General features: G+C 42.7%; 1 protein-coding gene across 1 annotated transcript in view; it reads right to left on the bottom strand.

Annotated features, from left to right (window-relative positions):
• The window catches only part of CEMIP (cell migration inducing hyaluronidase 1), a 51,622-nt gene that overhangs the window by 6,070 nt on the left and 31,932 nt on the right, over positions 1 to 13,620 (bottom strand). The window contains exons 15-24 of the mRNA XM_010214145.2: positions 12,762 to 12,890; positions 11,971 to 12,056; positions 8,997 to 9,128; positions 6,977 to 7,012; positions 6,730 to 6,885; positions 5,052 to 5,232; positions 3,134 to 3,349; positions 1,962 to 2,173; positions 1,312 to 1,497; positions 352 to 556 (exon numbers count right to left, since the gene is read on the bottom strand). Coding sequence (XP_010212447.2) covers positions 352 to 556; positions 1,312 to 1,497; positions 1,962 to 2,173; positions 3,134 to 3,349; positions 5,052 to 5,232; positions 6,730 to 6,885; positions 6,977 to 7,012; positions 8,997 to 9,128; positions 11,971 to 12,056; positions 12,762 to 12,890 — 1,539 coding nt within the window. The remainder of the gene's footprint in view (positions 1 to 351; positions 557 to 1,311; positions 1,498 to 1,961; positions 2,174 to 3,133; positions 3,350 to 5,051; positions 5,233 to 6,729; positions 6,886 to 6,976; positions 7,013 to 8,996; positions 9,129 to 11,970; positions 12,057 to 12,761; positions 12,891 to 13,620) is intronic.

Raw genomic sequence — 13,620 nt, 5'->3', positions numbered from 1 at the left:
GGTCAGGTAAGAGACTTGTGTCTGTCCAGGTACAGATTCCCTGGACCAACATGTCCTTCAGCTCATCACTCTTGACTCTACACTTCTAAGCCCAACACTTCACAACAGAGCCCCAAAAGACTATTTAGCTACAACTGGAACCTTGGTCAGGTCTGTCCCTTGAGGCCCTGTGCTTTCTGCACTTGCAAGAATCTGTTCCATATCGTTTTACATGCCTGGACTGTTTCAGAAAATTGGGCACAGGAGATGCTGAATCTGGTACAAAGTCTTTCTGTGACTAGGGGAACAACATGTACCAGAAGCACAGACTTAAAGGACAATAATGCCACAATAATAAATCAACTACTTTACCAGTTGTGCACTAGAGAGCTTCTTAGGCATTGGGACTTCTACAACTGGCGTCTCGATGTACTTGGGATAGGCCATGGCTTCACAGTCACTCACACCAGCAGTCTTGGGAATCACAGCTTTGATTCTTATTCGTTCACAGCCTTTGACAGAGCAGAAGGCAAATTTCTCCTTCTCGTTTTGAGCTTTGAGTTTCAGAAACAGCAGTCTGCAGATAGGGGAAAAAAAATGAACATGCCTGAGTGTTCCACTCAGCCCAAATGACTCAGTCCCAGCTTCAGAGGGCTGTTTCTTGCCACCCTGCTGTAGTGCATGTTGCAAACCCCTAGTGCTGATGCCAGTTATTTCTGCTGCTTAACACATCACAGGCAAGTGTAGGAGCACACATCTCAGGAATGTTTGGGAAGGTCAGGCAACTTGAGACAGAGGGATTAAACAACGCTGAACTGTTAGAGCTCTACTGCATCACGATACATTTACACAGAGATACCTGCTTTGTTTTTCAGATCTTTCTCTTTCTTTCCCATTATTTTATTTCTTTAGAGAAAACTAACAAACAGACTTAACTCTCACAGTTCCTGTGGATCCCTGACTTGCTGCTTAAAAATGGTTAAAAATGCTGCTTAAAAATGTTTAAAATTGTTCAGAACAAAAAGGGCTGGGTGTGCCTCCACTTCAGCTTCATGCTCCATGGCCTGCACTTTGCTTTTGTTTTCTTCCTAATTTGTATTCATTTGGCATAGCATTTCCCAGAGTAATTGGCAGCACAGCAGAGCCTATGAATGACTGGCAGCTGTGGGAGTCCCAGGAAAATTAAATGCTGATCGCATTCTCAGAAGGAATCTCTGCCCCCCCCCCCCCCTTTTTTTTTTGTGATCCCCTTTAATGGCATAAACTAAACAATTCATGATTCCAACAGCTTTCTCATATCAGTGTCCAAATCAGCAAGGACTGTTTCCTTACCCCGTGTCCTCATCCCAGTAGTAGTATCCTTTGCTAGGATGTCTGTGCTCCAGTTTCTCCATCTGAAAGGTTCTATAAAAGGTTCCAGTTTTGTATGTTTTCTTCAAAAGACGATTATGGATGTCTGAGAGAATGGAAAATGTTGTCCCTTTAGGATAACAAAACCCTACTTGGATCCAGTCATTCCTAAAATAGCAAAGATCCATATTAGAACAAGTTGACACATGACTATTATTTTCCGGGGCCTTTCCTAGAAGCCAAACTAAATAATTCACTCTGTAACTTATTTTTTTTTCCTGGCTGGTCAACATTTTAATGGTTTGGGATGAATCAATGCAACATAAGTTAGACATAATATCCATGGGTTAATTTAGTGACGTGGGTCAAATCTGCTTCCGACTCCTACACCCCTGACTTCCATGTACCCATAATGAACTAGCTCTAGCTTATCTTCCATGGCTTCTCCAGGGAGGAAAGAGGAATCTGAGATGTCAGATGGAAAAATTCTGTACTCAATGGACTTCATGAAACAAGTGTGTTAATTCTGGAAGAGCTCATGAGGTGACAACCTCACCAGTTAAAAATGTTTAGTTGCACTAGTGGGGGTGGAATGCCCTGTTCATGGTGTTGAATTCAGTCAGATCACTCACTTGTTGAAGTTGATAAGCCATATGGCCAGTTCTTCGGGAGCCGTCTTGTCCCAGTGGATGGTGTAGCCTTTCCTCAGAGTTATAACTGGCTGATACTGCTGGTAATGAGTGCTTTTGCTCAACGCCCCTTCTAAATACAGTGGTCGATTGTGGTAGTCATTTTTTATTATTTTCATTTTCAGATTTGCTGGCTTGTAGGCTTGGATGTAGATCTAGATTAAAAAAAGAGATCGCATATGATTTAATGACTTGCAGTAAAATATTAAAGGCCCAGATACTCAGTAGGTGTGAGGTGGTGTGAGGCCTCTGACTTCAGCAGAGTATATGAGTATGATATAACATGTATGACAGACAGGAGCCTGGTCATATACTTCTACCTGCATATTCAGTTTCTTAATATTCTTTTCCAACAAGGTAAACTGTTTTCAGGAAAAAAAAAGAGAACCATCTCCTCATCTACTGAGTTCAAGAACATGTGCCAGTTAAGACCTCAAATAGGCCTTCAGTATTTCACAGTGTTGGTGGCAACCCCCAATAGAGGGACAAAATCTACCTCAGACATTTGACTTCTACATAAACGTGGAACTTCCTGTGTAGATTTCAGAAGTAGGAAAACCAGCTTGGTGGTTAGTTGGCTTCAGTTGTATTACTCTGAAAAAATAGCACTTGCAGCCCCCTGAGACAAAAAAGTCACTACTCATCAGAGGGAAGTAAAGACTTTCTCACTAGGCACTAGGCATTCATGTGGTAGGAATAATGGTTTGTTGGTTAAACAACAGGATGAAAGATCGCGGGAATGGAAGTCTGGTTTTGACTCCTCAGCATACTTCCTACAACACTGTTGCAAACACTTCCCTCCTTAAAATGAGGGAAAATTATACTGCCCAACCCTACAGCCTGTAGAATTATATTAATCTGTTAATGCTCATAGAGATTTTAGAGGTCTTAGGTAGAAGTTGTTCCAGTTTTTAACACTCTGGGCCAAAATGTCTGAAAATATACAACAGTGTATACGGGTAACCTCTGTGTTCAAAACTGTGGGTACAAACATGCAGTTAAGCCATGACCATCTCCCCAAAAAAGAAAATACTTTGCTACAGTTAAACTAGCAAGCTTAACAGTGCCAAGATAAGTATTAAGCCATGACAATACTGAAAGGAACGCAGTGTTACCTGTGCATAGTGTCCACTGCAGATAGACCCTCTCCAGTCAGGCACATCAATGCAATCAGGGTGTTTGATTAACCAGTTATCTTCTTTTATAAGGTATGAACCTGGATATTCAGACACAGAACCATCTACATCATGAAAAACTGATGTTTTATCGCCATCCATATTCAGATCATTGAACCATGGTCCGGGTTCTCCAAAGAAGACCCTTGATGTAATCTAAACAAAACAGAACAGTGAAACACATTTGCATCTCCAACTAGGCATTCATCACTTACGGTACAAGGCAAAAGCTAACTACAGTCATAAGAATGTCTTCAAAGGACATGTTTTTGGATGTTCTTTGGCATTGGAGAGTATGTTGGCCAAGAAGTGGCATTGGATTTGTGTGTTCAACTTGTGCATGAGGAAATCTGTGTATGTATCAACATAATTTTTCTTTAAATGTCACAGATTTTGATTGCTCAGCTTCAGCCATTGTAGGCCAGAGCCTGTTCAAAGGCTCTAAGATCCAGCAACTCCAGATGAAGTCAGGAGAGTTTCGAGTGCTTTGAAATAGCACTTACATGGCCATAAAAGTGTGAGCTTCTGAAAGAGTGCATCAAAAGATGGATGCACCAAAAACATACTCAACAGTTAGTCGTCAGCTGGTAGGAACATCAATATCAGGAATACGGTACAGGAATATTAAGAATGTCTCTCGTTTGTCTGCACATTGCCTCTTCATAAAGCCAGAAGTCAACATAGAGCTGGGTCATGCCCTTAAAAAAAATCTGATTTGTCATCCTGAGCAGACAGATTTTCCTGCTGAGATGAGGGAAAGGTTCAAAATACAAGGATTTCAGCTTCAGCTGTGAGAGGCTTCTTTTAAAATTCTGGAGAAAGGTTCAGGAGACAAGTCTATTTCATTAAAACCACTTCACTCAATGTTGGTTAATATATTTTTAAGGTTGCAAAGCCACATAAATTCAAACTGTTGCTGGGAACAATCAATGACATCCCCTGGGAAATAGCTGCTCAGGCAACTTCTGAATGATATTTTTATCCAGTGAAAATAAAACTAATGTCACCAGCCTGCCTGATGCAATGTGAGAGAGTGACTGGCAACACTTTTAGGGAACTTTTGCCTTTCCCATCCTATTTAGTACATGAATTGCTAGTCAGCATTTTTCCTGACATATGAGCAAGTCTGCTAGCTTTTTAACTTAAGCAACTCAAATCATTTCAGTCCCAACCACTGTATTTATTTGTTTATCATGTTTGACAGTTGGATTTAACAACTGCTAGAGGTGAATCTCAGCAACCACTTAGCACAAGAAGAAGATTCCCAAATAACTCAAAAGCAAAGAAGCCAGGATGGGTTCAGACAACCATCCAGAAGTTTCTATTATAATTCAAAATCTGGCAGATTCTTTTTGGCTGGGTTCTGCTCTCATTTATGTCTGTAGAAGTGAAATATTACCCACAGAATTACCATTCTGAAGGATGATAGGATTACCCAACATTTGCTCAGTTTCACTGACTGTTTCTCCAAATCAATATTTTCTGCTTCTGTTTGGGTTAGACCTTCCACAACAGACATTCCTGAGTTGCCACTTTCATATCATGCTCCTGTTGAAGGAGATTCTTCTCCTTATTTCAAAAGTTTTTGAGACACAGAGATTTAAACAATCAGGACTTCAATGTGTTTTGAAACTAACGCCTGCTTCGGGCTTGCTACAAACCTGTCAGAGATGTGGATTTGCTCATTATTTCATCCATCCAATTTTATCTTTCTTAGCTAATGCCCTCTTCATTCAACTGGCCAAGACAATGGGCTCCTACTGCTTAGCTGTTTTTTTCCAAAGGCTGCTATACCCTTTTCACATGGCACTGTGCTCAAAACCAAATGGCAAAAGCCTTGGTGTGAAGAATTACTCACAGGGACGTCTTCAAAACGAATGTCGGTGACATTGTTGTTGGGGCAGCTCTGCCAGGCGTTATTGAGCCGGAACGCCAGCGCACTCGTGTGCCTGCCGTCCAGGGCAGCGAATTTGCGGAATGTGCAGTTCTGAACGTTGATGGGTCCATCATAGAACTGAATCCCTCGAATGGGAAAATTCCTAAAAACAGTTGGATGAAGCAGAGACTTGGTAAGGACTCATTAGCATGAGGTTGAGAATTTATTCTAGACAGTCCCGTAGCATTTGATTCTCAGCTGCTATAATTTTTCTCAGCCCTTAGGATGACTCTTGAGTTAATGTTTTGGAAGAGGAGGGATTTCTCTTCTTTTTAGGTGTATGGAATCCTCTTATCCTTGTGAGTTCAGTTCAAGTTCTATTGTATCTGAAAAGATCATCTTTATTTAGTCTGTACTCCTCGAGGGAAGGAACTTAGAGCAATGCCAAGGCATTCACCTAAAAATGAATAAATTCATGCTTGCCATCACAAATGAGTTCTGCAGCAGTGAAACCTGAAACTCATCAGATCTGCACAGGCTCCTAGGACTGAGTAATGGCAGGTCTGAAAGAGGTCCCAGCACATCTGTCAAAGGAACCTGGGGAGAAGCAGAACAACTCATCTGCAATAAAAATGAAGGCAAACACAAGGAAAGATCTTGCAATCCATTGTATGGAAAACAGTTGAGGGAGGACAGGCCAGCGAGCCCTTTTTTTTTTTTAGTATTAGTCGCAAGATAAAGTCGTCGGTACTTTTGTCACTTTTGACACATTAAACGAATATGATGCTTAAACTTCTTTGCAGACTAATATACAGTGTTTCAAATTTCACCTACAATCAATCAGAGGTTGATCCCTTCCTCATATAAATGGTTTCCCCTAGACAAGAATTATCTGTGTTGGTCTTTTTGAGCTTCTATATACAATATATGTAGCTACCCACACAGATACACATAATGGATGTTAGAAGCAAAATCCTATATCATCCTTCCATTAGTGAGGTGGTTAACAGGCTTTCTGCACCAAGAAGCAAAGCTGATGAGTGCAATTCTACAGAAAAATATCAGCTGTGCTTTTTGTTCAATGTAAGGCTACTGTTAGGATAACCACGTTTTTAGGGATAACAACAGAGCATTACTGCACTTGCAGACCAATCTGCCTAGGTCTAGGAAGAGCACCCACAGAATGTGCTGGCTGTATCTAAACTATTTAGCAAAGACATTGGAGTCTTCTAGCACAGAAGCAATAGTAGGAATCACTTTAAGGACCCCTATCACCACTTCTGGCTTAGCCCAAACCCAGGGTATGGCTTCAACAAGATTTTCTGGCAGCAAATCTTGATAGAGATTGCTGCCTTACTCAGTCACTGCTGACAACATGTACAAAATTGCCCAGCTAGGGCATACTTCCTTTGCTGGCTTATGAACTTTGTTTGCAAATGGGAAGAGAGAGAAAAGATTCTGACACTGTATTGGCAGACTACAAATATGTATCTGCCAGCAGTGGCTGCACAGCAAGGACTTTGGGAATGGGAGATATAAAACCAAATCTTTTGTGTGCAGTTGTTATTAAATAGAACAGCTCTGAGGAAGCCACCACACTGGGCTAAAGTCTGAACTGAGTAGAAACAGTGAATGCTGTGGTGTGCTGAGCCGAACTTACGGGCCAATGGGCAGGGTCCTTCCTCTGTGATCCAGGCCTCCAGGTCCCCAGATCTCATTGTCCATAGTCTCTGTGCCCAAATTTCCACTCTCACCAACAAACAAGCTGTTCTTGATTTCTTGCTTTGATCCATCGTCATGAGGGAAGGTTCCACCACTAGGAGGGAAGGGTTGGAGGTGAAGGGGCTGCTCATACCATGCCGAATTGGCATGTACAGGCTTGCAGGACAACGGCGTGTGACACTTACCTTGCCAGGGTCAGGCCAATGCCATTGTCAGCAAACCTGCAAAAAGAAGAGAAAAGATGGATTTTTTTTTAAGTCATCTCCAGATAGAGCAACCAATGTAATCCTGTGGAGAGCATCAGGGCTTAATTCAAAAGACTTCTCACGGGGCATCTCAGGCTTTTGTAGATTTGTTTCTGTACAGCTTTGGAAGATCCATTTTGGAAGATCTTGCAGTATGAATCATAAGAAGCCGCAGTCTTGCTCTTGTTTGCTAGCTCCCAGTTGAGGATAAGTCTGGGTTACTGGGGATAGTTCACTTGCTTGATAAGGCCTTTTTGCTGTATCTAATGTTAATGCTCTTTTCACTGGTAGATAATGCTTATCTCTCACTCCAACTGACTTCTTTTATTTCATAATGCTTGGCCCTAGGCACATCTTTTTATGATTCCCTGTGTTTATGTATCATACACTACTACTTCCATGAAATAAATTCACAAGTGGAAATGTTACATAAGCGGTTGAGTCTGGCTTCTCTTTTACCGTCAGGAAGATAGATGTCAGTGATTCCTAACTTAAAAAAAAATAAAAGATTAAAATATTCTGGTTTTGTTGAAATTCCAAAGCTTTTACTGGAGAAAAACCACAAATGCAGCTCCAACTTATGTATATATATGCTGATCCAACCCCGACTTACAGGAAAGCTTGAGTTAATATGATAGTCTGTGCCAGTTTGATGGTATTTGCACAGCGCTGTCATTCTTACATTTCCGGCACTGCCCTTTCCTGCACAGCCAAAACCTCAGTGTGGAGCCAGGAGCAGAATCCCACCCAGCGCTGTCTTGTCCCGCTTCTGTCTCTAGGTGGCAGCCCCATTACACACTATGTTATTGCTTGTTATTTCTCCAGCCCCACAAACGTACGGTGTGCTTTATATTCTGCACATGACATGAACATTTGTTTTGTTAATGTAATACATAAGTCTTACTGCAGCAGCAGAAATGGAAATCACTGTGACTATAAAAACAATTACAATTTGATGGCTGCTTCCTCAAATTCAGATACGCTTTCAGGTTTACTGCTAGAAACTGATAAAATAGAGCAATGTACGCAGTGTTTTAGTAACCTCAGTACTCAGAGCAGCACAGATGTCTACATGCCATGTGATGGAGCTGCAGGAGCCGCGCTCGGTGCCTGTGGAATGCCAGACATTTCTGGTTCAGAAGTTCACAGGCAGCATAAACAAAAAGCCGACTTGGTGTTACTTTTCTGGCCACTTTGCTGCGTTCCTCATTCTTGCCAACCTGACAGGTTGCTAAAACCAGCTTCTAGCCACTGGGTGCTTCAAGAGGCTTGGCTCACCACCTTGGGCCTGCAATTGGACACTATGTAGTGGTGTGATAGACATTCTTACTAGGGTTATCACAACATGCCTTGTAAAGTAGCCTTTCCCTTTCTTTCCTCTTCTTTCTTCAAGGTTGATATCAATAGTCTGGCTCAAGGAAAGAAACTGTAGAATATAGCTGTTTCCAAGTGTAAAGCAAATATCCGTTCTGACCAGGCCAGGATGCAGCCTTCAAAGAGTGCACAGTATGCCTTTGCCCAGGTTCCCTCACTTGCTGCTGTGATGCATAGTTTTATGTCTGCTTCGTCAGGACCAGCTTATTCAGCACAACAGTAAGCCACATAAAATTTATCTGTGACCAGGCTTAGCTAGGGCAGGTGGTTGATTTTGCTGCTTTCTTTTTAAAACACCTCATTTTTCATGTAAAGACTATTTAGGTATTTGCACGTGTGTGTGCATGTGTGTTGCCAATTTTGAATGCTGGTCAGAATTACACAGAAAAACAGTATGAGGGATCTTTGGTTCAGACAAAACAGGTTTCGTTTGAGTAAAATAATGCCTGTGCCCACTTAATGTTTCATCTTTACTGGAATCTTGTCCATGTGAAAGGTGCAAAGTGATATTAATAGTCTGACCAACTACTGTGCTTGCCATAAACACCAGGCTGAACTGCTGGAGTTGAAATAAGGCAAAACTCACTGGCAGTTGTCCAGCCACACATCTCCACCCCGCAGCCAGGCCCCGTGATCCTGATTCTTGTAGGCAATAAAGCCTTCAATTATTGCAGGTTCCCTGGGCTTCAAAGGATCAGCATCCTTGTGTGGGCTGTACCTGCAACCAGAAGAGGAGAAGAAACCGTTGGTGAAGGAAGGCAACCACGCTCAGCGCACAGCCCCGCTCCACAGCCACTTGTTGAACGTCTGGTTTCTGCTCACTCGGGAGCAGCTCCAGGACAAGAGCCCCTCCAGTCAGGTAGCACGGGGAGCAACGGCCAGACACAAACGCCAAGGGAAGGACGGGCCAGGCTGGGGAGCTGGTGGGAGACTTGCTCCAAGTTTCCTTTTGCCTTTCCGTTATTGTATGGCTGACAAATTGCTGAGCGCGTGGGAAGTTTATACTGCTCCCAAAACACTGGGATATTTTTTTAATCCTTTGTTGTTATCCTTCAGCATATTCATGTTTTCTAGATAAATATCTTCTCATTTTTTTTCCCTTTTGAGCATTCTTAGCCCTTATCCTTGGCTATACTGTGTCAATGAGCTTCACTAGCAATTTTTCCTCCTCCTTCACTATTCCTGCTACGCATTGCCCAGGACACGCACATGAGATTTATTAGCTCTGAAGCTCTCACATGCGATGAAACATTGGCCTGATGAAGGGAAAAGGCAGCTAGGAATGGAAGCTGCCACACAGTGATCCCCCAGCTGCTGCCTGTCGGCCACCACTGAGTGACAGGACCTCATTGAGGAGCTGGTGCTCCACAGTAAAGCTGAATTTGGTTGTCATTTCCTCAGTCCTGAGCGGTAGCTCTCCCTTTCACTGTTCAAGGTGCATCTTAAATCCATACAACACATCTCAGAAAACCTGACAAATGAGTATCCAACTCAGTGCCAGCAACGGATAGTCCAGAGATTAAAATTCATTCCTAACAAATGGGTAGTGAGGCCAAGCTGTCAAATTGCTAACAGATATTCAATAGCATTTTGCTACGCTTAATAAACCATCATATCAATATAAAACTGAGCATCAGGCTGATAGTGTTCCAGTAAATGAATATTACTTTGGCAACTTCATCAGGATGAATCTGCTTCTAGTGAGAGATTTAGTATCAGCCCTCGTGAATTCTGCAGATATTGTTAAATACAGATATTTTGAGATGGATTCTAGTTTCAGTCACACACATGTAAATCCAGATAAATGCTACAGGGTGCAGAATATAGCCCAGGTATTTAATGCTATAACTGAATGCAGAGTAATCTCACCAGCTTTGTAGCTGTCCAGCCTTCCTCAAAGCCTTCCCTGGCCAGGGCAGCTATTCACTGTTTCATTCCTGACATACAAAAAGTGCACAGTGGTATAAATAACCTGAGCTGCAACCTGCAGGGTAATTGCCAAGCATAAACATGACTGTATTATAAATTGCTTAGCTTCCAGGGGTCATTCCTGCCCTTGTATGGCAAGGCACAAATGGCCTTTTGTAATCACTTACCGCGCCTACGGCAGAGGCAGTTACCCAAAGCGCATGTTCAGCTCTGGGGAAAAGTGGCACGGGGTTCCCAAGAGCATTTGGAGGTGCTGGCAAAGCAGGCTTCTCATAATAATTTAATTTCTTACCATTTACTTTTATTATTTTACTGCAGATTTTTATTATTGAATTAATTTATATAATTATTAAAACACTAGAATAATATGAATAATATTGACTTTTGAAGGCCTGTTAGCATCAGCAATGAAGCTGGGCACATGGGTGACGTGTGTCACAGGACAAAGGGCACCAGTGGCCCCTAAAGGCTGTCTGCATTCCCTTGGGAGGGAGAACATCCCACCAGCACAGTGTCCCTGCAGTGTGTGACTGCAGCCATGTGGGCACACCGAGCCCCAGGGATGGAAGGGAGGAAAGGGAAGAAGAGGCAGCTGTTCCCTCCTTCTGCACAGACATCTCCAACGGGTTGCTGTTCTTTACAGAGCTTTGTCCTGAAAGCAATGCCGGGGCAATGCAGCTTGGATGTCACTGCAGATAACTGGCCTATTAGGAATGAAAACTATGAAACATGAGAATGTTTAAATCATTTTCTCTCTCTGGGATCAGTATCTTAGCTAAGAAGCACACTCAGCCTCTAATGAGATAAAAGGGTACAAGTGGAACCCATACACTATTAAACTTTGCTCTCAAGAAGGCCTTTGCTGACATCAGCCTGCTCTCTGGAGTCAGCATCAGCGGCGTGGGAAGGAGAGTGGGAATTCCTGGGAGCCACCAAGGTGATACATTAATATAATACACTAATGCGATACACTCTGGAGAGTAGTTTTTAGTATTTCTGAATGGTTCTGTTATGGTGCACAGAGGCCCTGCACATCTGCAGGGATGAAGGGCTGCTCTAAGCTTTCAATCACAATTATAATTATTATTACAGCATCAGATTTGGAACTAAGCAGAAACTGGGCATTAAAGTGTAAGCTCCATCATAAAGCATTCCCTGTCCAAGCAGGGCCTGAAGAAATGAAGAAGCTTTACAGTTATGCCAAGAAGTATTTAATTTCCTAGTCCTGGGAAACTCTTGCAGCAAGTTGTGCCCAGCAGGGCTGCTGACCAGACATTTAATTTTCTTGTTCATCTACAAAGGAATTAGTAGACCACCTTAGATCAGATATAATATCCATGACAGCTCAACCCAGCTCAGAACTAAAAACCAAGGATGAAAATAGAGGAGTGTGGGTGCTGGAAGTCCCTTCCAACCTTAAGCATTCTATGATTCTATGAACAGGGGAGGCACAAGTTAGGAAGTGATAAATCTAAACGAAGACCTTTCCACACTGAAAGCTTGATATGGTCCCACCACAGAGACATTGCAACAGTTCTTATCAGCTTCCTTGGGAGCAACTTCACAGCTTTCAGTTGCTGCTATAGAGATTCCTTTTTTTTTTCCAAAGCAAATTGTGCAAAACACTTTACCTCCCAGAAATCAGAGTCAAAATAGGTCTTTTATCCTTGGCTGAGGCTGGAGTAGTCTTAACACCATTATCAATTATCATCCCAGCCTAGAAGAAAAGAGAAATGCAATGTTAGAGTATGTTTATATATGCTGCAGTTCTCTTTCCAGGTGCTGTTTCCAGTTGCTCTGAACCAGAATCATTCACATGGTCCTAAAAACTGCTTCCACTGGCAACATGTAAAACTGCCCACACTGCCATGGCATCCCCTGCCCATCCAGACTGCCTCAGATTTCCCAAAATTGCACCTTTCTTGTAGCTCTGCTTATTCACATACACATAAACAGCTTGCAGCAGTCCAAAGCACTGGGTAACAGATGCAAGCACAAGTTCTTCCCAGCCAGCACCACAATGCGGCACACTAAGGAAAAATAAGAGCTGGAGAAGGTGATTAGGCAGCTTGGCCCTTATTTATCCCCCTGGAAGCCATTCAGTTAATTGCAAACATTGGCAGTTGAGGTCTGTAATTAGACACACTGCCAATAGATGCTACTGGGGCACTATTTCAAGAGAGCAGAAGCAAAGAGAGAACCGAAGGAAGGGAAGAGCCTCCTCTCAGTGCCCATGAGCCCGGCACTGGCTCTCGATGCTCCTGTGCCAGATACTAGCTGCTTTGCTCGCAGACACAAATGAACTTGCAGGAACTCTGGGTGAAACAAAAAGCCCAGGCATTAATTGCTTGCAGACGCAAAAAGCTGGAGTGAGAGAAGGGTGGTTTTTGGAGAGAAACATTCCCGTTGCGTGCAGGCTCACCCGGTAGTTGGAGTGCGCGCGGTTGTTGGCGAACGTCCCCATCGGAATGTGCTCTGAGTAGCCAGGGGAGTACATGCCAGCCGAGGGTCCCGTGGGCACGTGGTGCAGAACGAACCAAAAGCCTGTTTCCTGGGAGAAAAAAAAAAAAAAAACAACACACATTTGAGCCTTCACTTGAACTTCACCAGTTTACGGGAGCCAAGGGACTTATCAGTGAGTACACAAAGCAAAAGCCAAACGATTTCAGGTCAAATCACAGCTAGCAGCATTGACCTGCATAATCACATGCAATGGAAGGGGTAGCACACATACACATGATGCACAAACCTGACCAGTGTTTTCAAGATGCTTTAAGCTCTATCATCTGTATTGGAGCTGTAAGCAAGTCTTTCAAAATTCATAGCAGACATACACTGACGCCCACCTATCACTGATTTGGAAAGACTCTTTGTTTAAGGCTTGGTTTGCTTGTTTATTTGTCCTAGCAGAAAAATAAAAGCTCCTAACGTGACCAAGAATTCCTGTGGAATTAGCATTAATGCTGATTGACGTTTCAGAGCACCATTACTGTACTGCAATCAACAGAATCATTGCCAAAGTCTTCACTGAGACTATGCAGTCAAATTTATTTAATTTATTCAGGCTGCACCCTGTGTAAATATAGAATTTTTGTTAAAGCAGGCCAGGTCTAGAAACAGCAAGTGACAGGAAGTACAGAGCAGAAGGAAAAGTATTATTTTTTATTGGCAGCATGGGCTACATTAACATGTGTCTTGATCTAGGACTTTCAAAAATGCTTGAGCTGTTGCAAGTTTTATTCCAGCAAGAATCTCAGCCTTGCAGGGCTATTACAGTTCTG

This window comes from Tinamus guttatus, unplaced genomic scaffold (assembly GCF_059628265.1).
Source record: "Tinamus guttatus ecotype Peru unplaced genomic scaffold, ASM5962826v1 Tinamus_guttatus_pri_ptg000004l, whole genome shotgun sequence".
Lineage (NCBI taxonomy): Eukaryota > Metazoa > Chordata > Aves > Tinamiformes > Tinamidae > Tinamus > Tinamus guttatus.
Note: the sequence above shows the minus strand (reverse complement) of the source record. Positions and strands in the feature narration are given on the sequence as shown.